General features: G+C 39.3%; 2 protein-coding genes across 9 annotated transcripts in view; one reads left to right on the top strand and one right to left on the bottom strand.

Moving 5' to 3' along the window:
- EP400 (E1A binding protein p400) overlaps positions 1-27,157 on the top strand; it is a 45,161-nt gene extending 18,004 nt beyond the window's left edge. For 2 of the 8 annotated variants that reach the window (XM_010720021.2, XM_010720016.2), the window contains 33 exons: positions 6-175; positions 627-801; positions 1,198-1,334; positions 1,980-2,166; positions 2,626-2,792; positions 3,593-3,747; positions 4,265-4,501; positions 5,551-5,715; positions 6,503-6,670; positions 8,087-8,178; positions 8,938-9,233; positions 9,943-10,145; positions 10,241-10,410; positions 10,602-10,798; positions 11,231-11,342; positions 11,979-12,122; positions 12,426-12,584; positions 12,842-12,925; positions 13,511-13,642; positions 13,754-13,798; positions 13,903-14,056; positions 14,485-14,726; positions 15,248-15,421; positions 15,661-15,708; positions 16,723-16,859; positions 17,414-17,470; positions 17,577-17,655; positions 18,211-18,411; positions 19,414-19,459; positions 19,562-19,671; positions 20,245-20,446; positions 20,926-21,088; positions 21,323-21,464. In XM_010720021.2, the coding sequence (XP_010718323.1) occupies positions 6-175; positions 627-801; positions 1,198-1,334; positions 1,980-2,166; positions 2,626-2,792; positions 3,593-3,747; positions 4,265-4,501; positions 5,551-5,715; positions 6,503-6,670; positions 8,087-8,178; positions 8,938-9,233; positions 9,943-10,145; positions 10,241-10,410; positions 10,602-10,798; positions 11,231-11,342; positions 11,979-12,122; positions 12,426-12,584; positions 12,842-12,925; positions 13,511-13,642; positions 13,754-13,798; positions 13,903-14,056; positions 14,485-14,726; positions 15,248-15,421; positions 15,661-15,708; positions 16,723-16,859; positions 17,414-17,470; positions 17,577-17,655; positions 18,211-18,411; positions 19,414-19,459; positions 19,562-19,671; positions 20,245-20,446; positions 20,926-21,088; positions 21,323-21,332 (4,818 nt within the window). In that variant the 3' untranslated portion in view covers positions 21,333-21,464. Of the gene's footprint in view, positions 1-5; positions 176-626; positions 802-1,197; positions 1,335-1,979; positions 2,167-2,625; positions 2,793-3,592; positions 3,748-4,264; positions 4,502-5,550; positions 5,716-6,502; positions 6,671-8,086; positions 8,179-8,937; positions 9,234-9,942; positions 10,146-10,240; positions 10,411-10,601; positions 10,799-11,230; positions 11,343-11,978; positions 12,123-12,425; positions 12,585-12,841; positions 12,926-13,510; positions 13,643-13,753; positions 13,799-13,902; positions 14,057-14,484; positions 14,727-15,247; positions 15,422-15,660; positions 15,709-16,722; positions 16,860-17,413; positions 17,471-17,576; positions 17,656-18,210; positions 18,412-19,413; positions 19,460-19,561; positions 19,672-20,244; positions 20,447-20,925; positions 21,089-21,305; positions 21,530-21,830; positions 22,027-22,560; positions 22,692-23,300; positions 23,463-24,193; positions 24,272-25,364 lie in introns of those variants that run through there. The other 6 variants (XM_019620980.2, XM_010720017.2, XM_010720019.2 and 3 more) reach the window with 6 other exon arrangements.
- The window catches only part of GALNT9 (polypeptide N-acetylgalactosaminyltransferase 9), a 230,371-nt gene continuing 225,130 nt past the window's right edge, over positions 21,962-27,202 (bottom strand). The window contains exon 19 of the transcript XR_004161565.1: positions 21,962-22,043. The gene's annotated coding sequence lies outside the window, so the exon portion shown is untranslated. The remainder of the gene's footprint in view (positions 22,044-27,202) is intronic.

The following is a 27,202-nucleotide window of genomic DNA, read 5'->3' as shown; positions in this document are numbered from 1 at the left end:
TGTAGGAATGGTCAGAACCCAACAGCTTTAATGTGTGTATCACTTCCTACAAGCAGCTGTTCAAAGGCCACCCAGCATTTATGAAAATGCGATGGAAATACTTAATAGTAGATGAGATGCAACAAATTAAGAACATGACTGAGAAACACTGGGAAGCGCTTTTTAGTCTGCGCAGGTATGGAATAGAGCATTATTTTTGTGCTGGCAGTGGGTTTTTCCTTTCTTAACGTCTCATGAGTTTTCTATTCAAAAGAAAGCTCTAAGAATACTGTAGTCTGTCTGAATTCCCATACCCTTTAGCAGCACTCAGCTGTGGAGATTTCACACTGTTTCAAGCATGGATTACAGAGAAATGCTCAGGATCCTTTAGTGGTCTCTGCTGTAACAATAGCACTCCTCTTAGCTGATAATCCGTGCTTCAAAAGAGATTCTCTTGTATGTTCTTTTATTCTGCAATGAGGAAGCTAATTTGATGGTATATTCAAGATTAAAAAGATAAATTATTCTAAATTGAATGTAATTAGCACTGCTTATTTCAGGCAGACCTAAAGCTACAGCATTTGAACATTGGTCTCATTTTTGTAATGTTGCTATGTTGCTTAAAAATGTTCTCTTACTATTCACAGCCAACATCGTTTGCTTCTGATAGACACTCCTTTGCACAACACACTGATGGAGTTGTGGACCATGGTGCACTTCCTGATTCCAGGCATTTCCAGACCTTATCTAGATTTTCCAGTAAAAGCACCTAATGAGGAAAACCAGGATTATTGCCATAAACTGGTCATCAGGTTACACAGGGTATGTTGTCATTTTTTTTTTTTATCTGTCCTTCTACAGTACTTGTATTAAAAGCTGTTGTGAAAATAAGGAGGAAAGGAAAAGATAAGGTTTAGCTCTTGCTTTTTGGCCTTGCTTATTACTTTGGTCAGTTCAGACAGAAGAAAGTCCAGCTGTAAGCAGGATTTTCTGCTACCGTGAAAGAGTGGACGTTTGTTTTAAAAACATAAGGCTCAGGTTTTGAAGCATAATGTGCAGAAATCAAAGAACAAGTAATGTTTGTACAACAGTGTACTTTCAGCTTGTGGCTTGTGAGGTTTATCATGTAAAATATATTGGGTGTAAATGAGTTTAGCTTCTTGTTGTGAAACTGTCTTTGAAGTGAGAAGTTCTTAGTTCAATTCTGAAATGTTTCAGATGATTCAGCCGTTTATTTTGCGAAGATCAAAGAGAGATGTTGAAAAGCAGCTAACAAAGAAATACGAGCATGTACTGAAGTGCCGTCTTTCTAGTCGACAAAAAGCGATGTATGAAGATGTCATATTACAACCAGGGTAAGGGGTTAAAATGGAATTTAAAAATGCTGTCATTTTTGGTGCTTAAGCTAGATGATATGGTTAGGAAGTCATGGCTGGAATTATTTTTCTGGATGACCAATAGAATAGTTTTTCTACATGACCGTGGAGTAAAAAGTGATTCTGTTGTAAGCTAAAATGGCAGTCGGTGTTGCTACGAGCCTAATGAAAAATGCCTGCTTTTACATCCGTGACCTAAAATTCAAACAGTAATTGGTCAGTTTTGTCTCTGTTTTAAGATTTTTTTTCTCAAATGTGTGGTTCCATATTACCTAAAGCCCAAAATGTATCTGCCTTTACCCTCAGTTACTTGTGCTGTAACACCACGTGGTTATTATTGGGTAAAATGGGGTAGTGCAGACACAACAAAGGAATTTTGAGGATAGGGATATAAGGTTGTAGCTGACTTCAAGGTAGCACTGGTACCTAAACATCATGTTTCCAAATTGATATTTACTGTAGTGCTATTTTAAATGCTTTAGAAACACTTAAAGTCTAAGGTTGTGCCACGGATTTTGAATAACATACTGCATTGCACATTCTCTTCTGATTGATGGACATCTTTTTATGCCTTTATAAAAGCTGTGCTGAAATTGATGTGTTTCTATATATCTTACTTGGTAGAACTCAAGAGGCTCTCAAAAGTGGACATTTCATCAGTGTCCTGCATGTCCTGATGCAGCTGCAAAGGATCTGTAATCACCCAGATCTGATAAACCCCCGGCTTTCGAGTACTTCATATGTATCAGAAACGCTGGAATATAGAACTGCATCTCTTGTACTGAGTGCCCTAGAAAGGGATATTTGGAAGGTGAGTAGAATAGTTAACTCTTCTTCTCTTTCTGAGTGCCCTTGAAAAATACCAGTATTTATATAGGTCACTCTGGAACTAAAGCCTCCTGTTAATTTCCATGGAAACCACAACAGTACAGAGAACACAATTAACACTGTTTGGTAGAGCAAATTCTTAGCTGCAGAATACTATTTTCACCACTGTTAGCAGATCAGCATGGCTTGTCTTTCACGTTGCTGTAGCCATGGCTGAAATGCACACTCACTGCCTCACTGTGTTGGCATCTGCTGTTTAGTCTCCAACGTTCAGTGAGTGTCGATGAATGTTTTCAGGCAGTTTTGACTAATAAACAAATTCTTCAAGTTTTAAGTTATATCATATAAAAAAGTAAAATGTAGAAAATGACTTCAGCGTAGAACACAGAGTAATTGACTGTTAGTGCCATCATATAAAAATTTATTTTTACAATATCCTTAGGAATCAGACCTCTCCCTTTTTGATCTCATTGGAATGGAAAACAAAATGACTCGCTATGAAGCACAAATGTTGCCAAAACAAAAGGTTACTAGAAAGTTAATTGAAGAAATCTACAGCTCTCCTCCACCACCAGCTAGGCCTAACCCAGTGAAGCTCAAACCAAGCAGGTATGTGCACGTCTTCCTTGTAGCTAGAATTACAAGGAGCAAGATGTAGATCTGCTGCTGTGTTTATGTGAATCACATGACTAGATAGGTAGACATAAAGTGTCAGGCTTTGCTTTGTATTTTTGTATTTTTTCTTGCTTACCTTTGGAAGTAGGGAATCCATTTAAATCGGGTTTTTTTAGGCATACAACTCTATTTGAAGTTTATTGATTTTTCTGAAGTTTTGACTTGACCAGCGTATGGATTTTATTCTTGAGGTTCTTATCTGACAAGAAGCACTGTTTTACAGCTTAGTTGGGAAATCTTTCTTTGAGGCTATTAGCTGTGCTTACAGTGTTAGCTGTGCTTGCGGTTATAAGAGACGTAATTTTTGTCAGCACCGTTTTTTAAGAGTATTTCTCTCACAGATATAGTGATCTCCAAGTTATGTGGAAGTGTTTTTCTGATGACAAGGCCTGATGACATGCTGGCATCTCTCTGAAAGTGATACAGGGGCCCCCTTCTTTTTCTAGACTTGGAGCTGGAGCATTGAACTTGTTTGCTGTAATTCTGCTGCTTCTTGCATCTAACTGGATGCATGGCAAGAAACGTGGTTTTATTTCTTACATTTTGCAAACTGAGTTTATGGGATTTCTGTAAGTGAAGTCTGCTGAAGTACTGAGTCTTGCCAGCTTCACCTTTGTGAGCAAGAGATAAGTAACTCTAGGATCAGTTTATACTTTCCCCAGTGCCAGGACTTATTTTTTTAAGAGCCGAAGTATGATCTTCCTGTGGTCTTTGACTTCTCGTCGTCTTTTCAGGTTGTTCCAACCAGTTCAGTATGGGCAGAAACCAGAGGGCAGGACTGTAGTTTTTCCAAGCACTCAGGTACAACGCACGGTGACCACAGCAACAGTAACTCAGCAGGGACAAGTACGGGGAAGATCACCCATAGCTACAGTGTCCTCAAATCAAGGTAAGAGAGTTTTAGGGCTTTGTTGATCACATAGACTTCTAAACACTGGTACCAGTCAGCCTGGTAATAGAACTCCTTCCTTTAGCTTAATGGTCTAGAATACTAATGGCTTAAAAATACCGACAAACTAATTGCCAGTAAACTTCCCCACTAGTTTTCTATGATATGATCTGTCAGTGTAATGCAAAACTAAGCTTTGTGTAACCTAACTGATAGTGTGTGGAGTAAATATGGCGTAGTGGTATTTAAAACCTGATCACATGTAACATTCTGTCAAACGTGGAAGTTTACAGTGCTTTTGTGTATTTATTTAACCTTTAAACAATGCTTACTGAATAAATGATGTTGTAAAAGTAGGATGGAGGCATGGCTAGAAATCCCAGTCTGTAAGGAAAAGCCGTTCCTGTAGCTGTTTTAATATCCTGTTGGAAGGTTTCTTTTCAATGCAGGTTGTTTAAAGCAGTGGAGTGAGTTAAAACCTCTAACAGCTTGCACAAACAAACCTTATTGATTGCAGCTGCAGCAGCACAGTTTCAGACAACTCAGGCTTCCACCAGTGCTCCAAGACACCAGCCCGCAGCGACCTTCACCACAGCAACTAGCACAGCCCATCCTGTGAAACAGCGGGGCCAGACCGCAGCACAGGCCTCCCAGCTGGGCCAGGCCCAGCCACAGCCCCCCCCGCACACCATCCAACAGAGTGTGCTGCCTCAGAGGCTGGTCCTCACCTCCCAGGCCCAGGCACGGTTGCCTAGTAAGTGGCCTCCCCTTTCGAGGTTTCTCCCACCTTTTTACTACAACGAGGTTAAGTTACTAGGCACCCTAAAATGTGTACAGAAATCATTGTTTTTTTTCACTCTTCTGATTAGCCTTGCTCAGTATGTTGCTTTTGACCAAGGAAAATCGAAAATTGGATAAGAAACAATAGAATTGCTGTGGACATACATTAGCGGTGTCAACTTAATCTCCTATTTCTGCATGTTTCTTCTGCTGGCAAGATTTCCTTCAGACCAAACGTTTTAGCTCTATCCTAATTGTTCCTTTCGTATTAAACACTAATCCATCTGCTAAAGGCCTCTCGCAGAGAGGAGCGTCGCAACTGTTAGGCAGAGAAAAGCAATGAGGCTTTGCTTTAAGGTTGGATGTGCACTGCCTATTAGCATGTGTGTAGAGTAGAGCACTGATGTATTAATTTTATCTCTGGGGTAACGCGCTGCCTTTACAAAAGCTAAAATCTCACAACAGTCTTTTCTTGAGATCGTAAAACTTAATGCTTACATGCCTCCAACCATTCTGCATTTAAAACACAAAAAGCTTGGTCCTCATCACTTTAAAGCTTTTTGGTTTGTCTAATTGCAGACTGCTTGAAATATGAATTAGGTTTCATCAGCAAATTTCAGATTATTTTTAAGGTGAATTTATATTGCTACATGCATAGCAAATTCTTGTCTCTTCCTTTATGCTCTTGAAAAGGCAGTGGAAATCACTTCAATGTCTATACTTGTCCTGTTACAAAGTGTCACATGAGTTTTCAGGTCGCTCTTATGTCTTTGCTAATGGAAGTGATAGCTTCTCAAATGTTGATGTTCTTAGCTTTTAAACAATCAGCTTTTTTCCAGTTTGTCCAACAAATACAGAAAGCAATACCTGCTTAACTTCTATATGACACTTTTGATGCACTGAGTATAATTATGCATGGAAGGTGCTTCGGCACCAGTGTACTAACCAAAGCTTAAAATTGTGAATGTTGAACGGCTCTCCTCCCTCTTTGTTTTTCTTAATGCTTGTTTCCCTCCTTGACAGGTGGTGAGGTAGTAAAAATAGCGCAGCTGGCTTCCATAGCAGGAGCACAAGGCAGAATTGCTCAGCCAGAGACCCCTGTAACACTGCAGTTCCAAGGCAACAAGTTTACTTTGTCACATAGCCAACTTCGTCAGCTCACTGCAGGGCAGCCTTTGCAGTTACAAGGTACCTATTCCAATACAGTGAGTTTTCATTATTTAGACTGCTTGATTTTGATGTGGACAGCACATCCCTTCTGGCTGTACCTTAAGAAGATCTTTGCCCCTACTGCGTTTATTGTCCTTGTCTGCCTTTTTGCTGTGTGACACAGGAAATAGAAGCTAGCTCTGTTTTGAAGATTAAATGTGAAAGGCATGGTTACGCTCTATTACAATATTGTATTTGAAGATTTTATTATTGAACTTGTTTTCATACACATGCGATACAGCTAAAGTAAGGTGAAATTATTTCAGATAAACTTCCCAATGGGTGGCAGATACAGGCAAAACTGAGGATGTTCTTTAGTTCTGAAATGGTGTAAATAACTCTTGAATTATTGTTACCCTGATCTGAATGTCCTACATACACTGTTGTTCTCACATTTACCCTCTTGGTGGCGTGGGTCACCACATTCAGGAGAACATAGAAATCTTTTGCTGTGACTAATAAATAGAGGAAACCCTGAGTGAGGGTTTCATCCAAATTCCATATAAACTAGCTAGATCCAGAGTGATACCCTGAATATATTAAACTCCCATGTAACTATAAAGACTTCATTCATAATCTCTGGCAGGAGACGAAGATGATCTCTCCTGGTAGAGATTATGGAATTTTAAATGGATTTTAAATTTCCCCCCACACACATTTATTGAATAACTTGAAGTAGTTTGTAACAGCAGTATCTCTTGGTACAGAACTTTGTTGGTCCTTTTACACTCTCCAGTCTAATGTTTTTAAAAATCCTTCATTGCAGGAAGCGTTCTTCAGATAGTTTCAGCACCGGGTCAGCAGTATTTGAGACCTCAGGGTCCTGTTGTCATGCAGACGGTTTCCCAAGCTGGAACTGTTCAGAATGCTCTGAATGCTTTAGGAAACCAGCATCAAGCTGGGGTGCCAACTTCTGCCACAGTATCACAGCAAGGTATGCCTTCTAGCTTAAAGAAATGTATCTAAACATTCAATTACCTACGTCATAAATTAATAAATACTCCAAAGTTTTGCAGATTAGAATTCATTCAGTTGAGTTCAGAAGCAGGTAGACTATGAAAGAAATCCTTCTGACAAATGATACATGAGTGATGTGTACTGAAGTTTTAGTCAAGTCTTCTTCAGAACTTAGAAGAGCTTGAAAGTGAATTAAATGTATAGATTTTTCTGTATCAATTAGGTCTTAAGTCAGATTTTTGTGGGAAGAAGCAAGTTTGAAATACTTTGTTTCTATTTTCAAAGAAAGGTCAGGGTGATTATTGTTCTGTACTATGTAGAATGTCTAGCACTCCTCTCCTTCTCCACATTGATTTTCTAATTTTCCTTGCTTTTCTGTCTATCCAAGCTACTCTTTTCTCTTTCACTCTGTAAAGTCTGTTCAGATACTTGGTCCCTTGCTGCAAATGGGATCAGTGCCTTGCTTTAAAACATAACCAAGATGTTGATCAAAATAACAGCAGAGAAATTGCGGTCTAGGATGTGCTTATGGCATTAACAGCAGGTTGTTAAATGATGGTAAGTGCTATGCTAGGAGTTTGTTCCTTGGAAATTGCCATCTGCTGTAAATTTCTGTGGAGATAAACCATTTACTTAAAACAGGCTGTTTATTGCTTCTATTTGATGTCTTAATGTGTCCTCCAACTTCATATTTTGAGATGTGAGGGCTAGATGTCTCATCACAAAAAAAAGAGAGGATCTTCAACAGTCTCCCAGTTGTTGGGAGGTAAAGGATTTCAGTCATAATTTAGAAGATCTGTGGCTCAAATGTTCCATCCTCCAGCTTGGATAATGCCACAGGTGCTCCTAATATGACCATAGCTGACAACAGAAATTGATAATTCAGAATATAAGATTTCTACAAAATCTCATGTCTTGCTACCCTCATGATGATAAAAAGAGAAGTATGTTAAAAGTAATAATAAATATTGTTTTCAGGTGTTGAAACTTCTCACTTTCACCTTTGGAGGAAGTTGTAAAGCATATTGAAAATACTTATTTTGACTTTTTGGATAACATGCTAAATCGGTTGCTTGGAGTGACTGGAAACTAATTGCTGAGCTGGTTTAGCTGTGTAATAAAATTGGATGTATGCTGGATATTCCCTTAGGGTTGTTTGTGTCTACTAAAAATGTGCTTTCACCTCTGCTTATTCCTCAGTCTGTTCTTAATGTAAGAGCTACTCCTGCTTGTTAGCTTGAATTTGGTTAGTCATTGGTGCGTGGACTCACCAGTACGTGCAATTTCACACTGACTGGAGGGTTGTGCAACTATGAAACGTCCATTTACTGAAAATAATAAGTGAAACCAGTCTTTGGAAGAATAAATATATAAACACAAGGTTTATCCTCAGTTTGTATTCCAGGTAGAACTGCAGTTACTAATTTGTCATCTGGTGACATGGGAGCGGTGTTAAAACCAGCACCTACACATGGGCAGTCACAGGTATGTCACTTCTGTTTTCTTATGGAAACATAACTTTTCAGGTTCTGTATTAAGTTGTAATTTAGAACACTGGAATTAATTAGGAACTTCCGTTATAGAATAGGCAAAGAAAAAAAAACACAACCCCCTCTCTTTTGTTAGTGTTTTAGATTGACAAATTTGACGTATTTTCCCTTATAGTCCATCATTTAAAATGTGATGCATACATCTGCACAGCAGCTAACAGATTCTTATAGCTGTTACATATTCATGCATTCCTTTCTGTAATTCTGTAGTAATGATCAGATTTTGTCTTTGGAACACAAAGGCAATTGGGCAAAGTTCTCTAGATTTCTAATCTCAACACTTCATAAAAAAGATACTCGAGCAACCTGTAAAACACCCAGGAACGTTGAACAAATTGTAAGAAACTGCAACTTTTTTACATGAATGTAACTAGTGAAGTGTTTGAAATAGTTTGTTGTTCTTTTTTTTTCATAATGACACTTCTTCATATATGAGAATGTACTCTAATGCAAGCAAGACACTGATCTGAAATGGAATTGATTTTTTTTTTTTAATAATTGAATTTAAATGTAATCTTCAGCTTTTATTTGAAACTTCAACTTTTTGTAGTTGATTCAAGTAGTTGTTAGAATTGACCATTTTAGTGGGATAAGACACAGGTGACAGACCCAAATAGCTTCATTCTAAGGAAACTCAAATTTTTAAGTAATTGTTGTAAGCAGCAAATATTTTTTTCAACTTTCCTTGGCAAAGGAAACATATGAAGAAAAGAACAGACTTCTAAAGGAGCGTCTGGACAGAATATTCTCTGGCAACGAGCGCCGTTGTTCAAGGGCTCCAGTGTATGGCAGTGACTTACTGAGTATTTGTTCACTGGCTGGGGAGAGGAGGTCATCCCAGGTGTCTGCCTACGGGGACAGCAGTTGGAGGTGGGCTGGCTTTGTCAACTGTTGCCTTTCCAGTGCCTCCGGAGGTCCAAGTGATCCATTGCGCAAAATGATCCAGACTTTGGTTCGGGAGCAAGAATCTCTAAAGGATGTTATTGACAGGTAATGTGTGATTCTGTCCTTGCAGGGCTTGACTACATTTAGGTATTACTTAATCTGTCCTTTTCAGAAGAGCTCTAAAGCCTTGTTTCTGATCATAAGCTTGGTTGGTTTAGATTGATTGATTTAGCAGTAAATGATTTGCAGGATTCGCATAGCCATCCCTTTGGTTTATTTTAGGATCTTGATAACAAAATTGTTTGCTACCTCGTTCCTAATTTCAGACTCAAATTCAACTGACTATAGTCAGTTTTTGTTCTCATGCTTTGGGTTTAGTTTTGACTTCTTGCCATTAGCCATCCAGCAGGAGTTAAGGTGTAGAGACACAGACAAGAAGCTTAGCTAAAGCTGGCACTTAGTGAATTGTGTGCAGAGCAAATAACTGTGTGTTTCTAGAAACATAGGATGCAGTCAGAAGACCTCAACTAAAAGTATTTCAAAAAAAGTTTGGTGTTACGTTTCTTGTGTTTGAACTCCAGTCACTGGATACAATAGCCACAAAACAAACACTGTATCAGAATCTATTGTCAAAACAGATGCAACAAAACCAAGATAAAGAGAGAGAGAGAATATTAGCATTCTTAAGATTTGCAGCACTTCCTAGGTCAGTTCAACAAAATGTGTATGATAGAGCAAAATTACACTGGAAATTTTCATCTTTTTGCATGTAGCTTCACAACCTGGTATTCACACTTTAAAATGCTTTCCACAGGGCTCTCTTTGTATTGCCAGCTGCAGTTGCTGCTCCCCCATGCTTGTATGTAGCAAACCCTCCCCGTTCATACAGCCACAGACTGAAAGTCCTCAAACACAGTCTGAAGCAGAAGGCAGCTCCACACTTACATCAGTTGCAGCGGATTACAACTCCGCAATTGCTACAATTCCCTGACCTCCGCCTGGTGCAGTATGACTCAGGTAAAGGTGGACACTGAGTGGTAACATTTTGTAATTTCCTGTTGTACAGTAATGGTACATCTAAATGAAAGCATTGCTGTTTCTTTTAAATATAGGAAAACTAGAAGCTCTTGCTGTCTTGCTTCAGAAGTTGAAATCCGAAGGGCGCCGCGTGCTGATTTTATCACAGATGATTCTAATGTTGGACATACTGGAATTGTTCCTGAATTTCCATTTCCTCACGTTTGTGAGGATTGATGAATATGCTAACCATGAACAACGGCAGGTAAGTGTGTGCTAACAGTTGTCTGCTGGTACCACAACATGTGCTACACAGGCTTCTATGTGCTACAGCAAGGGAAAGAAATTTGCATTGTTTCTACTTACTTTGAAACTTTGACTTCTTTCTGATTAGGCTAATGAGTTTGCTTTGGCTAATTATTTTGTGTGTGACTTGCTTTTATTCCTTCTATGTAGGAGCTGATGAAAAGCTTCAACAGAGACAAGCGCATTTTCTGTGCCATCCTTTCTTCTCACAGTCGTTCCACTGGTGTCAATCTTGTTGAAGCAGACACTGTTGTGTTCTATGACAATGATCTAAATCCAGTGATGGATGCAAAGGCACAGGAGTGGTGTGACAGAATTGGGAGGTGTAAAGATATCCACATATATAGGTGATTAATGACGTTACAGATTAATGACCTTTCTTTAACGTGTTTAACGTAAGATCATTTCAGATAATGCTACATAATCTGAAAGAAAGTGGAAACAGTGCTGAAAATCATCTCATTTTAATACCCCCTCACTATTTTTTCACATGATAACATAGTCTATCTTAACACCACATCTAATTGTATGAATTGTACAAATTTTCTGGATGCTACCATGCTTTACGTTACATTTCTTGTTTGTTTGTTTTCCCTAACACTAGTTGTTGAAAGAAAGCTTTAAAGCGAAACAGGTAATGTCTGTTTTGTTCAAACACGCAAGCATCACTACATTTCAATAGTTCAGTGTTATTCTTCAACAGCAATTCTTCTCCTTGCTTCTGAAAGCTATTTTGGAAATGACTTAACAAATTTCTGTTCATCTGTTTTACTTTTTAGACTTGTCAGTGGCAATTCTGTAGAAGAGAAGCTTTTGAAAAATGGCACAAAGGATTTGATCAGAGAAGTAGCAGCTCAGGGAAATGACTATTCAATGGCCTTTTTAACACAAGTAAGTTAATATTAAAATATGTTCAAACACCAGTGTTGCAGTGTTAAGTTCAGACTTGCTGGAGTAAGTGCAACAGTACTAGAAATGTGTTTGGAGTGGTAAATGTCTTAGTTACTGTGATTGCTTGAACTTAGGTGTTAATATTTGAGAGGCTGTGGCATTACCTGTTCTTGTTCCCTTACTTGTAAGGCATCAGTGATATGACTTACTATATTCTGATTTCTTGCACCCTGCTACAAGCTTCTGCAGTTTGTTGAAAATTTCAACAACTTTGAAAAAGCCAAAATACAAAGTTAAAAGTATTTGGTGAGATAAACTGCTCTGAAGGTGCAGAGGATGGTGACTACACTGACAAAGCTAGTCCATCCCTTTTTGACACTCCTGATGTTGTGATGTAGAATGTCCGTGTCTGTTTCTCACTCACTTGTAAATTACCTGATAACACTTCATTCTGTTGTGTGTTCCTGCAAGAGAAAATTACAGAAAATACTGAAGAGAAAAAGGACAATTTTCCAGAAGTAATAGATAGGACACAGTTTATAAGGTCACTGGAAACTAAGTTTATTCAAAGTAATATAAAAAACTAGAATGGTTCTGAAAGCTGAGTAATACTTGTTTTTCCTTCCATTTACCAAGCAAACGATTCAGGAGTTGTTTGAGGTTCATTCTCCTATGGAGGATTCTGGATTTAGAGTGAAAGCAGAAGAGTTTGTAGTACTTTCTCAAGAGCCATCTCCAGCAGAAACCATCTCACCTAAAGTTGCAAGACCATTCATAGAGGTAATTATTAACCCAAATTAAAGATGCAACTGTAGGACATTAGTATTTAATGGCTGCTTAATCTTTCTGGGGAGGTGGAGGTAAATTCTGCCAGTTGGTTTTCTGTTGGTTTTATGTTGTTTCAACAGTCAATTTTCCTCCTGTGTCCCTTTGGATGTAGTGTTAAGTTGTAAGCTTGCATGGGACTGTTGCTTGAAGAGTGATTTATTGCAGAAGTTTGTATTGGACTACAGTGAAATTCTTGCAAGGGTTTCTTTCCATGTTTTTGAAGTATTTATTATTTTAAAAATGTCTTTCTGAAAGGCCCTCAACAGTATTGAACGAGAGGATGAAGAGCCAGATGATCGCATACATGAAATAAGACCTGAGTCAAGCATTGAACCTTTGGTCTCAGAGCTCTGTGAATCAAAATACAATGAGGAACCCTCACCACTGCAGGAGTTAGTTGCTGTTGTGGATCAGGTACCGTGACTTTTTCCATGAATATTTAGTTAAAAGAAATGCTTAGTTCAAATATTTCAATTTCTTTGCAGTTTTGCCTTGAAACAACTTTGTTTTCAATTGGTTTGATAATTCACTAAATGGGAAAAGTCCTAGTGACTTAAGCTGTTATGCCATCGGAAAAGAGATTTGTTTAAAGGAGAGTTTTGATACATTTTCCTTTGTTTCTTTTATTATTCTTAATACTAACTTCTTTTTTCCTTAACGTGTTCTCTCAGCTGACTCCAATAGAGAAATATGCTTTGAACTACTTAGAGCTCTTCCATGTTTCAGTTGATGAGAATGAACCACGACTGAATGAGGTAACATGATAAATATTTGTACTCCACCTTGTTGTTTCCTAATGTGTACGATGAGGGTTAATATTTCCAGTGTGAATGGAAGTTTATCCCATGATGTAGGACATATTGTAAAGAACTTCTGCTATTTCCTCTTGCTCTACTTTTGAACACCAGAATGCTTTACAATAAGTGTTCTGTAATTCCTTTGGTTTAAACATATATCAGTTCTTGATTTCTTGTAAAATGGGAATGATGTTCTTCAGAACAGTTCAGCAAATATTTGTTGTACTCTATTGTCAGCAGGGAAAAAAATGTCATCAGCTTCAGTGAGACTGCTTTTTTGGTTAAAGGATCTTCTTTTGGTTGTCTTGAATGTTTAGCCAGAATTTGCTTTTTTTCAGTATTTTAAAATACTTGCAACAGAGGCAAAAAAAAAATCTCCTCTAAGAGATTGTGAAATTCATTATAAAGAAATGGGTTCAAAATTTCTGTGCCTGAGAATGTTGCAGCTTAAAGGATTTATCCATAAATACCACAAATCAGTAACTTGTAATCCAGTGTCTGCTACTGTCATGAAGGTTGTAAGGAGTCTGACTTTTCTCCCAGGTGGAACTGAAAACAGCAAAGAAAGCGTGGGAAGTCCAACATCTGAGGGAATTAAAGGAAAAAGAGCAAAAAATGCTCTGGGAGGATGAAGAGGAACTTCTCACCTACACTCGGGAGGATGCATACAACAAAGTAATTCCTGATTACTGTATTGAATTGTGTATTTCTTAAATTATTCTGAGGATGCTTTTTCCTTCAGAGTTCAGTCATGTCATTTGATTGCATTCTCTCTTTGCTGTGTAGGAGTACGTCTATGAAGGTCCAGATGGACAAACTGAAATAATGCCGGTAGGTATCAGTAACAGCAGCCTAAATAGACCTCTTAGTTTTGAAACATAAAGATCAGTGCTTAGTTAATATGGCAGTAACTAAAAAGTTTACGTTCTCTGCAGCTTTGGACTCCCCCCACTCCACCTCAGGATGACAATGATATCTACATTGATTCTGTGATGTGCCTGATGTATGATACCACCCCTATTCCAGAATCAAAATTGCCTCCAGTGTATGTCAGGAAGGAACGCAAACGGCACAAAACAGATCCTTCTGGTAAATGCCAAAGCTACTTGATGTTTTGTTGCTAAAATTTGAAAAAAATTAAAATAAAAAAAAAAAATAATATATCTTTACTTCCTCTTCGTAACGGTCAAAACGCACAGATGTGAGATGAAAAGTTTTGTCTCACAGTGATCCTCAATCACTGAAAGCTCTAGTTTAGACAGTGTGTCTTTTGATTTAATCATATATGGTTATTTTACTTTTGGAAGTTCAGTTCCAGGAGAGGGGCAGCATTCTGTGTCAGTGAGGCTGGTCTTACGTCACTAAGGCTCTGGCCATAGTACATCTAGTTGCTGGCAGAATGCTTTTAAGAGGTAGCATGGATATATACATTCAGGAGCACTTTGCAGCTATATGTAACAAAGAAATCAAACAATGATAGTGTCTGTTTACAAATAATTTTATTTCTCTTGTCTTAGCTGCAGGTAGGAAGAAAAAGCAGCGTCATGGAGAGACAGTTATTCCTCCTCGCTCACTTTTTGATCGAGCAACTCCAGGAATGTTGAAGATGCGCCGAGAGGGCAAGGAGCAGAAGAAGAACATCTTACTGAAACAACAAACACAGTTTGCAAAGCCTTTGCCAACTCTTGTGAAACCGGCTGCTGAGAATGGACAGGATAATCCTGAGTGGTTGATCAGTGAGGACTGGGCACTTCTGCAGGTCAGACAGCATTTGGCTTTTTGCTGTTTTATTACATTTTTTCTGCTAATTTCATAAATAGCTCTTTCAGTATTTTTCTTTCTTGAAGGTTGCTTATTCCTGATGATCAGTTTCATGTTGTGCTGACCTATCTCAGAGCAGACTGCACATTACTTCTTTCTTTAAGGATAAATTAAAGGTTGAGGATAAAAAAGTCCTAATTTTGTTTTAGAGACGGCTTACTGTAATGGCCTAGATAAGTCTGGATACAGGATAGTGCACCTAAAGTTTTCCTCACCTTTGAGAAGAGAGCAGTGCTTGACTGGCAGCTCCCTGTTCCTACTGTACCCCTCTCTGTGTTTTTGCACACCTGTCTGCATAGAAAACTTTGCATATTTATTCTCTATGAACACAGGTGAAGTCATGTACTGAGGTCTGAACTATCTGTTCATTCTAGTAATGCAGAGGGATGCAGATAAGGGTGGGTGTGGAGGATTGGAATGATTTGTGACCTGAAGCTTTCGTACCTTTATGTATTGTAGGCAGTGAAGCAGCTGTTGGAGCTCCCTTTAAATCTTGCTGTTGTATCGCCAGCACACACTCCCAACTGGGACCTTGTTAGTGATGTTGTTAACTCATGCAGCAGAGTCTATCGCTCACCAAAACAATGCAGAAACAGATACGAAAATGTCATTATCCCAAGGGAAGAAGGAAAGGTGAGTTTATTTAGAGTGATGCGTCTTTACTACGTTAAGTTTGTAGAATATTTTTTCCTTATCTTCGTAAGCACTTTTTTTTGTTAAATGTTTCAACAGTGTAAATAAATAACGTTAAAAGATTATAAAATTATCCTCATCAGGATTTCCACTTATTTTATATGATTTCTTTGAAAAGAAAAAGCACCTGAACAAAATCTTCCACAAAAGATCATCTAACTTTCCTTCTTATTTTACAGCTAATGTACGAAGCTAATCCTAAAAAGAAGACAAAAAGTATTTATAAGGTGTGCATTGGTATTCTTTCAAAATCAAATCTAGACACTGTGGTATTTAGCAGCAATGGAGGTGGGCAGATACTTCATATGAGATCCATATTCAGTGTTACTTGAGTTCTCAAACATCAATTAAAATTCCAAATTTATTTTTCCTTTCTTTGTTGATACAGTGGATTGACACCAGACTTCAGCTTTTGGATTTGCTAGATTAATTTTATCTCATGCAAGAAATCTTTCATTTCACTTTAACTGTAGTAGGCATTTTTCCACCTGACAACCACCATGTAACTTATCCTGATCATTGTTATGGTACTTAAGATGTGTGAGGATGTACTTCATACTGGGGTCTGAGCGGATCACAGACACGTAGGGAGTTTAATGCTTCAAGTGCCTTTTTGTAAATGAGGGTTGTAACACTCCACAGAAACAAAAATGAATTCCATGATCATAAACAACGTCTTCCAAACCATTCTGCAACGTAGTGACAGAACTAGGTAGAGAATCTAGAACTGCTGACTGTAGCCCCATTCTCTGACCATTAAGCAGGTTTGTCCCTGACTGGCAGCTTCTGCTTAGGAGGAGCCAAGAATTAGGATGGCATGCTGTGCTGGATGTTAACATAGCTTTGTTGGGAGAGCAGTGCAGTGATGGTGTTACTCTGACGTGTGCGCTATGCATAACTGTAAACTAATGGGCTCTTGGTTTGAGTACTGAATTAAACTTGCAAAATCTAAACTTAAAGCAAAGATTCTTTTTCAAATTAGTTTGCCATTTTGTATGTCCCCAAGTGCTGATGCCAGTGTGACCGTGAGAACTGCTCCTCGTTTTGCTCTTTCTTTATACATTTCCCATAGAATTTTGTGTAACAGTAAGTTATCAATGACACGAGGCAGAAACCAGTCTGTGATAGATATGTTGGAGTTCGTTTTTAAATAATCTACAAGCTCACCATGTGTTTATACATAGACAAGGTGCTGTGTGGGTGTGTTCACCATTAAAAGTTTGTTTCTTTTCATTTTTTAGACTAAAAACAGTCGCCCACTTCGTACGAATCAGATCTATGCTCAGGATGAAGGTGCCACCCACACGCAGCTTTATACTAACCATTTTGAGATGATGAAAATGATTGCAGGGAAAAGAAGTCCACCTATCAAACCTCTGTGAGTTTAACTGGGATGTTCCAACCTCCCTGTCACCACGTTTCCTGGACACTTTGTTCTAAATTGCTCTCCCAACTGAGAGATTTTTTTCATCTGTTTCAAACTGCTGTTCTGTTTCTCTGTTCTTGCCCTCTTTCCTTGTGTTCTGGCCTGGTATTGGAATGTCTTCACATTTCATGTGGTTAGGGTTAGCTTTTATTCGCTGCATGAATTTGTTCACATACATGATTAAGAGTTTTGTCATTTTTTTTAAGATATCCTTTCTAAACTAGGCCTCCCGTTTACTTGTGTTGCAAACATTCTGATGTCTGTGCTGTTTAGTTTTTTTGTGTGTGTCCAAAAGTTAACAGCAGTAACTTGCATGTACTCATTTATCACTTACTCCACATCTCTTAAAATGTCTGTCTTTATGCAGGCTCCAGTGCTGATGGGAATATCATGAAAACTTCACCAAACCCACAGTGTCACCTACCAAAACATGAAATTAAATGCTCTTTTAAAGTTTTTTTTGTTTTTTTTTCTGTCTTCAGTAATAAAATTTTGCTCAATTTCAGACTTGGCATGAATCCTTTCCAGAAGAATCCAAAGCATGCATCTGTTCTCGCAGAAAGGTGGGCACACTCTGTCTTAAAAGTGCTTCTTTATTTACTTAGAAGAATAAAAATAAAAAAATCAGTAGTTTAACTATTGCATGCTGTGTCTTATCACTGTTTCTAGTGGAATCAACTACGACAAGCCACTTCCTCCAATTCAAGTTGCATCCCTGCGAGCAGAACGTATTGCAAAAGAGAAAAAGGTGCAATCTCCATTTCACTTACATGTATGACTGCTGTAATAAAAAATATAGACAAGAGGAAGCATGAGGAAAATTTGACTTCTGGGAGAAGTTTGCTGCTGTGATAGTTGCAGCAAGTTGTTTATTTAGTAGCGTTTACACAAGGTCCAAAGTGGAACCTTGGGCCTGTATGTGACACTGATACTTCTTGCTCACAAGCAGCATTCTAGAAAACATGTTCTTTTTTTTTAAATTAAAATCTGGTGAAAACATGAAACTATCTCATTTCATTCTTGATTGTTCTGTTTCCTCCTTTCTTAAACTATTCAGTAGGAAATGCTTGTTCTTGCTTTTAGATGGTAAATTGCTTGTTCTGTTATCTTCTAAGCTGTATAACATTTAGAGTGCAGCTCATAGTTTGAAACTAGTAACAACTTATATGTGTTTACAAGGAAGTCAGACTTGTATGCTGTGTCTGCACATATGTTCTGAACTAATTTTTTTGTTTTGTTTTAAATACATCCATTAATTGATGCACTGGTTTGACAACTGTGAAACTCATGCTTTGTTTCCTAGGCTTTGGCTGAACAGCAGAGGGCACAGCAACAGGCAGGCCCACAGTCTCAGCAGCAGCAAGCCGGCCAGCAGCAAGCTCAGCAGCCAGCTGTCCAGCAAGCACAGGCCCAACCACAGCCACAGGCTCAGGCACAGGTAGTTCAGCAGCCACAGGCAGTAGTGCAGACTGCAGTAACTACTGTGGCCAACACAGCAGTATTGGTAAGAAAGGGAGGACTTGGTGTCTGATGTAGTAACTTCAGTTCTTCTTTTCTGTGTACTACATCTGCGTGCTTTTACTTGCTTTGGGAAGTAAGAATTTTAGGTCAACTTAGTGAAATAAAGGCTATTTTTTTCTTCTCTTTCTCTTTCTCTCCTGATTGTGCTGGGCACTTTCTTCTTTTTTTATTCACTGATTAAAGCGCTTAATATCATTATTGTAATAATAGGCATTAGCATTTTTCCACCTCAGAATGCTGTATTCTTTGTACAGATATCTTGCATTTTCAGTTTAGCATTTAACACTGTTTATCCAAAGAACTCAGAAAAGAGACACTAGCTATAGCAGCTACTCTGTTAAAGTAGGTTAAAAAGCAAAGCTTTGAGTAAATTAATCTTTGCTGGGAAAATGGAATCCTGTATTCTACAGGACCAACAATTAGTTGTATTATTGTAAAGCTTTCATGGCTTCTTTAAATGTAGAATCTGTATTAGTGAATCTGATAACAGGTTGAAAGCTCTTGTTTTAAAGCCAGTCCACTTTATTTACTAATGTGCTCAGGCAGCAGTGATTTTAATACTTGTTGAAGGGCCAGAATAGTACAGCTTTTCCATAGACAGAGAAAAGGCTCTGTCCTGATAACACTGCTCTGTATCTCCTAACAGGTAACCTCTCACAATGTCATGTGTGAGAGGTTACCTGCGTGTGCCAGTGATGATACCTCGCTCCCTTCTGCTGACAAGGATGTAAAATGTCCAGTACTTACCCAACACCTGACTGGTATCCAATTGCTCATTAACATGGCAGAATGCTGACCTACCCAGAAGTTACTGTTGATATGCAGAATCAAAGCAAATTTTACAACTATCTCTGCATTTCATTGTCTCTTTCTTGAGTTGTCATTTCTGGAATACAGCACTGTGTTAAACAGCGTAGCAGTATAAGAGCTATATTCAGTTTTCTTTTATTGTTTTCTAAAGTTATCTCAATTGTCTTCTCAATAGGCAGGCACAATCAAAACAGCAGTCACGGGGACAAGCATACAGACTGGTAAGAAGACTTTATAACTGGGCATTGGTGATGATAGCATGTAAGATTTTCATTCTTTTTTTTGCAATATCATTTTTAATCCTGTTTTTTTTTTGCTTCCAGCTACAGTGAGTGGGAATGTCATAGTGAATACTGTTGCTGGAGTCCCTGCAGCTACCTTTCAGCCCATCAATAAACGTCTGGCTTCACCTGTTATACCTGGCACACTGACTGTGAGTAGATTGCACGCTAGTTGTATCTCTGGCTTCATTTTGGTTGCACATCTGGATCTGTTTCCTGTATTAGCTGTATTAGTGATCAGAAATTCCACTCTTTATTAACTTCACGCAGAGTCTTGTGACCCTGTATCAACTCCTCTCCCTTGGCAAAATACCAGCATAAACCTGGACAGATTATCAGAATAAAGTACCTAAGAGACATTGCTTAATTATGAACTGTTTTTAAAAGTATCATCTTAAGAAATGAGTGATGTCAATATAATTTCCAGCCTCCAATATTTTATGCTTAAATAACTGTGATTTTTATTTTAAGGTTGTAAGACTATAGAAGGTTAAGCAAAAAATGACAGGTAGTAAAATCAAACTTGTGTAGTTGAGGGTTTGGTGATCAGCCTGACAAAGATTTAACCAGATGCCAACTGTGAGATATACTCAAACAGATTTATTAGAAAGGTTTGGATTTTTTTGCTTTTTATGTCAATTTCTAAAACTCTATATCCAGAAAGTTCATAGCTTTATATGAGACACAAAGACTGCAGAGTAATGACTGACTGTGTTCCTCTTCAGACTTCGGGAGGCACTGCAGCTGCACAAGTTGTGCACACCCAGCAGCGGGCGGCAGCACCTGCGGCCTCCACAGAGCTGGTGACCATAGCATCTACCCAGGGGGTCCGTGCAGTGACATCAGTGACAGCATCAGCTGTGGTAACGACAAACTTAACACCTGTGCAGACCCAGACAAGATCACTGGTGACTCAAGTTACACCAGGTAATAATTGTATGCTTAGGGATTGTTTCCTAGTGTTCCTGCAGGATTCCCGAAGTTTGCTTGACCCGAACAGTATTGAAAGTCCGGCTTTGTTGGCTGCACAATTAAACAGTGGTATGATTCCTAACTTGCTGATTATTGGTTCTCAGATTACCTTTTTTTTGTTGGTGAGTATTTCTGCACAAAGTGCTGCAGTAGAGAATTGCTTAGCCCGTAGGGGTTACAGTTAAAAAAAGATTGTTAGCAATCAAGCAGTAAAATACTGAGTATCACAAATATAAACTACTATGAAGAAAGGAGTATATATTTTATTTTTCTTCATTGTGTTTATGCTAATGGGTTGTTGTCTATACTAAGTCTACAGAATGTACAGTAGCAGAACATTCTTTAACCACTTGGCTTCTCAGGTGAAATCAGAGAATTAAATTCAATATTGAGTGTCCTCAGAGCATTTCTTTTTCTTACTTTTCCTTTCGCAGCAACACCAACAGTCCAGCTCTCTGGCAAAACAATCACTCCTGCTCACTTCCAGCTTTTGAGGCAACAGCAGCAGCAGGCTGCTCAGGTGCAGGTTCCTCAGATTCAGGCTCAGGCACAAGCCCAGTCTCCAGCTCAAATAAAACTGTTGGGAAACTGTCACAGGTTAGTAAGCAAATATTATATTTCAAATATAAGTGCTGCTGACACAGGTCAGGATGTAAAGTACTTACTCTTGCTTACCCACTGGCAACCTGTTGTGTAAAAGAGTTGCTCCTTAGCTCTGTGATCTTAACTAAAGTTTGGCATAGAATGTTACTTCAAAGCTGCAGGTCCATTTCCATTCTTTTTCCTGTAGCCCTATAAAAGATGGGAAATAAAGTGGTGTATTTTTTTCAGGAGCAGCTAATCAAGTTGCAGAAGCAGAAGTTACAGCTTCCTCAGCAACAGGCAGCACAGCAGACACAGCAAGGGGCACAACAGCAAGCAGCACAAGTACAAGTGCAGCAGCAACAGCAAACTCAACAACTCACTGCTGTTACAGCACCTCGTCCTGGCGCAGTCCTCACAGGCACTACTGTGACAAACCTGCAAGTTGCTCGTCTTGTAAGTTGTCTCTGACTTAATTAAAACAGCTGCAGACACCTTGTTCTCACTGCTGGTTTAAATGAACTGGATGTTGGTTATTTGTGCACCTAAGTGCCCTTTGTGTTACTTAGGCTGTATGAAGGACCTCTAACACAAGTAGCTTCAATAGCACTTAACCTACTGACACATCTCTGAAGTGTGTTAGTGTAAAGGAGAAATCATATTCAGAAACATTTACCACTGTCACTTATTAAACACCTGTTATATGAAGCAAATATTATTTTGGCTGGTACAATAATCTTCATTCCTTACTGCTTAGACTCGTGTTCCTGCTTCCCAGCTTCAAGCACAAGGACAAATCCAGGCCCAAACTCCACAAGCAGCACAGGTTGCTTTGGCAAAACCTCCAGTGGTATCCGTTCCAGCTGCTGTCGTGTCATCTGCAGGAGTCACTACGCTCCCCGTTACTGTTGCAGGCATCAGTGTTGCTATTGGGCAGCCACAGAAAGCAGCAGGTATGTCAGTACGTTTCCTGAAATATAACACAGTTTTAAATTCCGCTTCCGTAAAGGTAGGGTGCTCAAGTAGTGTCTTCTGTGGGACTTCAGTAAACTAATGCAATGGAGGCTGAGCTCCAAAAATGAGGTAAGAGAATTGTGCTTACTCCACATCATCTGGAGGTCAGTATTGTTCTTAAGCCAGAAATCTGCATGTGAGTAGGCAAGAGCAAATGTGGTTTTGAAAATAAAGCTGTAGTAATTGCTTCTTTTTAAGTATGAAGCAGATATAGGAGAACTTGTCTTTTGTAACTGTCTCCTGTAGTGCAGACAGAAGTTTTCCTGTAGGAAGTATAATTGTTAGAACACAATTGTAGGTTGCTCACACAACTCTACTGTCAAAATCATGTGTCTTATGAAAATCAGTGGGTCGTTAGTGCTCAAAGCTATGCAGATGTATAAGCCTGCAAAAGCACAATCTGTGTTTGCAAGCTGCTTGGGACAAAGCAGTAAATGAAAACTCACGGTTGTAACTATGTTTATAACTTTTAGGAGGTCAGACTGTAGTTGCCCAGCCACTGCATGTCCAGCAGCTTCTGAAACTCAAGCATCATCAAGCAGCACAGCAACAGAAAGCTATCCAGCCCCAGGTTGCACAGGGTCAAGCTACTGTGCAGCAAAAGGTATCATAGTTTGCCCTTCCTCTGAGTTTCCTGATGTTTCTGTGGTTGTTAAGCTTAAGCTCTGGATTGTGGTGGCACTCCCAGGCATTCAGTTAATATTCCTATGAGTAGGTCTTGGTCTTACACATATCTAGAGAGGACTCTTTGTTAATATGTTTGTGATTTCTCATGCCTCAAATTTAATGCAAGTTAGTTGGTTTTGTCTTCTGTGTTAAGTAACAGAGATTAAGGTTCTTTTTAGTCACTTGTAATACAACCAAGTCTGGGAATTTCTCAAAGACTTTCATTTTTACATTGTAAACTGTGAAAAATACACTTTTCCCTGACATGTCACCATCTCATGGGCTTGGCTGTCATGAGCCACAAACATAGTTACATTAGTGTAGTATTTTGGAAGTGTATTGCCATATGAAGTATGCCTGTGTGGTAAGAGAACCTTTAAAATGATTGAGGATACTTGTATAAATACGTGGAAGTTCTCTCTCCCAGCTCCTTTGGCTATTTTTATTTGAGAGGATTTACTTCAATAATGTAATTAATCTCATTAGCTATGTACCTGTTCTTTGAAATACATGAGTTGTAGTCACTGATGCTTTTTTCCCTCTGTAGATAAATGCTCAACAGGTCACAGTCCAAACCCAACAGCAGACGTCGCAGCAACAAAAAGTAACCTATACTACACAGCCTGCCATTAAAACTCAGTTCTTAACGACCCCAATTTCCCAAACCCAGAAGCCAGGTGGAACACAGCAGGTGCAGGCTCAGATTCAGGTACAGGTAACACCATTCCACGCTTCTAAACACTACTGTGATGGGATAACCCTAAAGGTAACAGGTGTAGTAACACTTCAGCACCTGCTCATATTAGTTCCAGTTACATATTTATTTAACTTTATAATAAGATTAATTGGTGGTGAATATCTGGCCTTTTGGCAGGTCAGAGAAACCAGCTGGAAAGTGTCTTTCCTTTTCAAAAGAAAAACTGTCACTCCTTTTTATTATGGAGTCGTACTGTTCTTATTAAGGACAGTTGTATTTCTTCCTGTTTTCTGGTGCTGCCTCCTGGCCTAATCTCTATCAGCTAACGGGAGCTGATGGTTACCTAATTCTCTCATAACTAGATCAGCCTAACCATGGAAAAGGAAGGGGATGAGGAACTGGAAGCCTTACTCTTTCAAAGCTATATCAAAGATGAATTAGTCCATTAGAATGTCCATGCTTCCTTCAGTGTTATATGTAGTTAAGAGGAAACAATAATTACAATTATAGCTGAAAATTCTACTTTTCCTCTTTTCCTCCTATCTAAGTATGCTATTCTAACATACTCTTCTAAATTTATTTCATTTACAAAGCTGCACTGTCACTGAGAAGGCCAAGATACCAACTTGCAGTAAACACAACTTAGGAAAGGTTTCTTGGTAGCAGTTTTGATAGTATGGTGTGTTGCAGCTATTAGCAGTTTTATTTTGACTAAATCTTTTTTTATTCTATGGTCACTGAAGGTTGCAAAACTTCCCCAAGTGGTCCAGCAACAGGCTACTGTTGCCAACATTCAACAGATGGTTTCAGTTTCCCAACAGGTAGGTTTGCCTGCAGCACTAGAAACCTGGTCCTACTGAAGGCTGATGTATTTGGAAATATATGTATTTTTCCCTTTGTGTGGTGCGGGTGGGATTTTGGAAGGATGTGACCTTTTCCTTTCTATAAAAACAGGTCACATGAAAACAGGTCAGGTTGCTGTAAATTCTGTAGTCAAAATTCTGGTAGATACAGCAGTGTTTTCTTCATGAATGTAGAAGAGATGAGGAAAATATTTTCTAAAGTTGAAATAAATTTAAATATTAGCTTTTTGTGATGTATAGTCAAATAATTGAACTAATGAATACCATCTGAGTTTGTTATACAAAAACTGGGAGTTAAATTCCAGTTCATACAGCTGTTTGAAGTGCTTAATAGAAGTCAGAGTGCCGTGGTGTCTGTTCTAAATGTGGCGTGGTAACAGATTGGGAGCAGAGGAAGAGGACAGACAGTTCTGTCTCCCTTCCCTTTATTTAACACTGATTAGAACAACTTTCAGATCATTAGCAACAGGCCTACTTACACTGCTGATTGCTTCATCCTCTGTCCAATATTAAACATTCCTGCCAGTCATTCTCAGAAATCTAACCTGTCAGCTCTTAATCTGACAAAGTTTGAAGTGCAGTGTTTTAGTGTGAGATAAAATCTGTGGTTGTTTATGTTAAAATGATGATGAAGTGTTGTAAGGTGGCTGGTCACCACCTCAGATGTGAGGCTGCAAGGGCAAAGTAAGCAGCAGGGAGCAGGAGCCTCGCTGGTCAATGCGCATTGAGTTATTCCCTGTAGAGCACTTGGATAACTTTTCAAGGTACATAAGGACTGCCTTTCTTATCTATCCATTGTGTTCTTCCACGTACCTTCTGCAAAGAATCTAGGAGCATGTTGTTTAACCTGCACTGAGCAGGTCTGTGTTACAGGCGTCCTGTTTCTTGGTTATTGTTTGTAAGAAAAGGCGACAGAACATTTTCTTACCAAAACCACAGTGCCAGTATTGCTTCCAGTCCTTCTTTGTCTAAGATGCTCATCATTCAAGACAGCAAAGACCTTCCGCAGAGCAGGAATCTAATGGTTGCCTTGTCCTCCTGTCTTGTCTAGGTACAAGCTCAACCCCAGACAGTGACCCTGTCTCAGACCACAGCAAGTCAGCAGCAGGTTCAGGTGATTCCTGCAACAACCGCTACTGCTCAAGTTGTGCAGCAGAAACTGATACAGCAGCAAGTTGTGACTACAGCATCACCCCAGATTCAGGCTCCAGGCGTACAGAATCCAGCCCAGACACCAGCAACATCTGAAGCCCAGAACCAGCAAGCAAAGGTCCAAATGAGGACACCTACTGTCAGATTAAAGGCGCCTACTAAACCAAGTTGAACTAATGGTTAAATGCAATAACAGGGAAGTGCAGTGTTTCTTGTTTGCTAAGCCAAGTGAGAAGCAGCTACTCCAAACATCCAAATGAAGTCAAACCACCTCTTTTTTTTTTTAAACTTTTAACAGAAGGACTTTGCAACACTTCAGCCTGTTCAGTCTGTTAGCAGCTCTGCAGCATTCAGAATCTGTTCTGGGTGCATTCTGCTGCTGTTCTCTGTGCTGATTCAAACCTGATAAATCAAACATTACTTAAATCTAAGTTATGTGCAGCTTTACAAAAGTAAATGGGTGAAATGCCATAAATGTCAGTAACATCCATCTGTGTTAGCATACCACAAGCTGCCAGTGGGACCATGCAGTTCTTTGCTAGAGTTGGGATGTGCTCTCAGTATCCATGCTGAAGCTGTTCAGAGAACCTCCTGTGGTTAACACAAAGTATCTTACATCTCAGTGAAAGCTGCATGTTGTTCTAGCTTCAGGTAGATACCTCTGGAAGGTCTAACTTACATTTGAAGTGCTCCCTGAAAAGCTTAGCCAGTAAATGTGAAAACCTGTAAGTATATGTAATTAAAGGAAAAAAAAAAAGGTTCATTCTCCATTTTTGTAAGCCTTTTACAATGTTTGTTAGTAGTTTTGTGTACAGTTTACTGCAGCACCCTCCCTGTGTGCTCGTTCTCATACTTCACTTTAAGATAATGGATATTTTAGGCATGAACTGAGTAAATACTGTGTGATGTGTATTAAAGTGTAGCCTTTTTTTTGTATATGTTCAGTAGGTTCAGCCAAACAAAGGCTCTGCAGCTGTTTGTCCCATGGATCAAATGGAACCGCTTGGTTTTTGTTCTGCTCTTGCAACATGTTGAAATGTTCTGTACTTTCTACTCAGCTTTTAGTTTGGGGGGGATGGGGTGGAGAAGAGGGAATGGTGACAACTGTGTAAAGATTGAGATCTAACTTTTGTACTATTCTTTTATAAAGCTAATGATGAATGTATCTTCAGGTGGGTATTTTGGATGTGAATGGAGCACGGCCTCTTTCTCCAAATCAGTTTGCCTTATTGTTATGAAGAAAGCAAGAAGCTGCACAGAACTGTGGGCATTTCTTTACCTTTCTGGCATAAACAGAAAAACTTTGCAAACAGCACTGCGTGAGGAATCAGAAAACTCCTGCTGGCTTAAATGGATTTATCTTCCTTTGGCCGTCGTGCTGTGCAACGTGTACAACTAGACAAAGTTACGCTATTCCTGTTTAAAGTTATTTTTTCATTGTGATCTTTTTACTCTTCGGAGCAGAGCCTGTTTCGAGGCGGGGCGCTGCCGTGTGTGACCTGCGCTGCTGCCCCTGCGCACCGCCGCCCGCTGAGCACCGCGTTACCGCGGCCCGGCCCCGCGCTGCAGCTCTGCCCGCTGTTCCTTCGCTATCGGACGTCTCCGGCCGTTTGTAGCCGCCCCAGCGGCGTCGCGAGGAATCGCGATGTATCCCACCTGAAGGTGTAATAAAGTGTACATTTTGTAACCCGCCCTCGTCCTGCTCGTCGTTCCCCCGCCCACCCCGCTGCGTTCCGG

This window comes from Meleagris gallopavo, chromosome 17 (assembly GCF_000146605.3).
Source record: "Meleagris gallopavo isolate NT-WF06-2002-E0010 breed Aviagen turkey brand Nicholas breeding stock chromosome 17, Turkey_5.1, whole genome shotgun sequence".
In the NCBI taxonomy this organism is placed as follows: domain Eukaryota; kingdom Metazoa; phylum Chordata; class Aves; order Galliformes; family Phasianidae; genus Meleagris; species Meleagris gallopavo.
The sequence above is the reverse complement of the archived record's forward strand: the minus strand, read 5'-3'. Positions and strand labels throughout refer to the sequence as shown.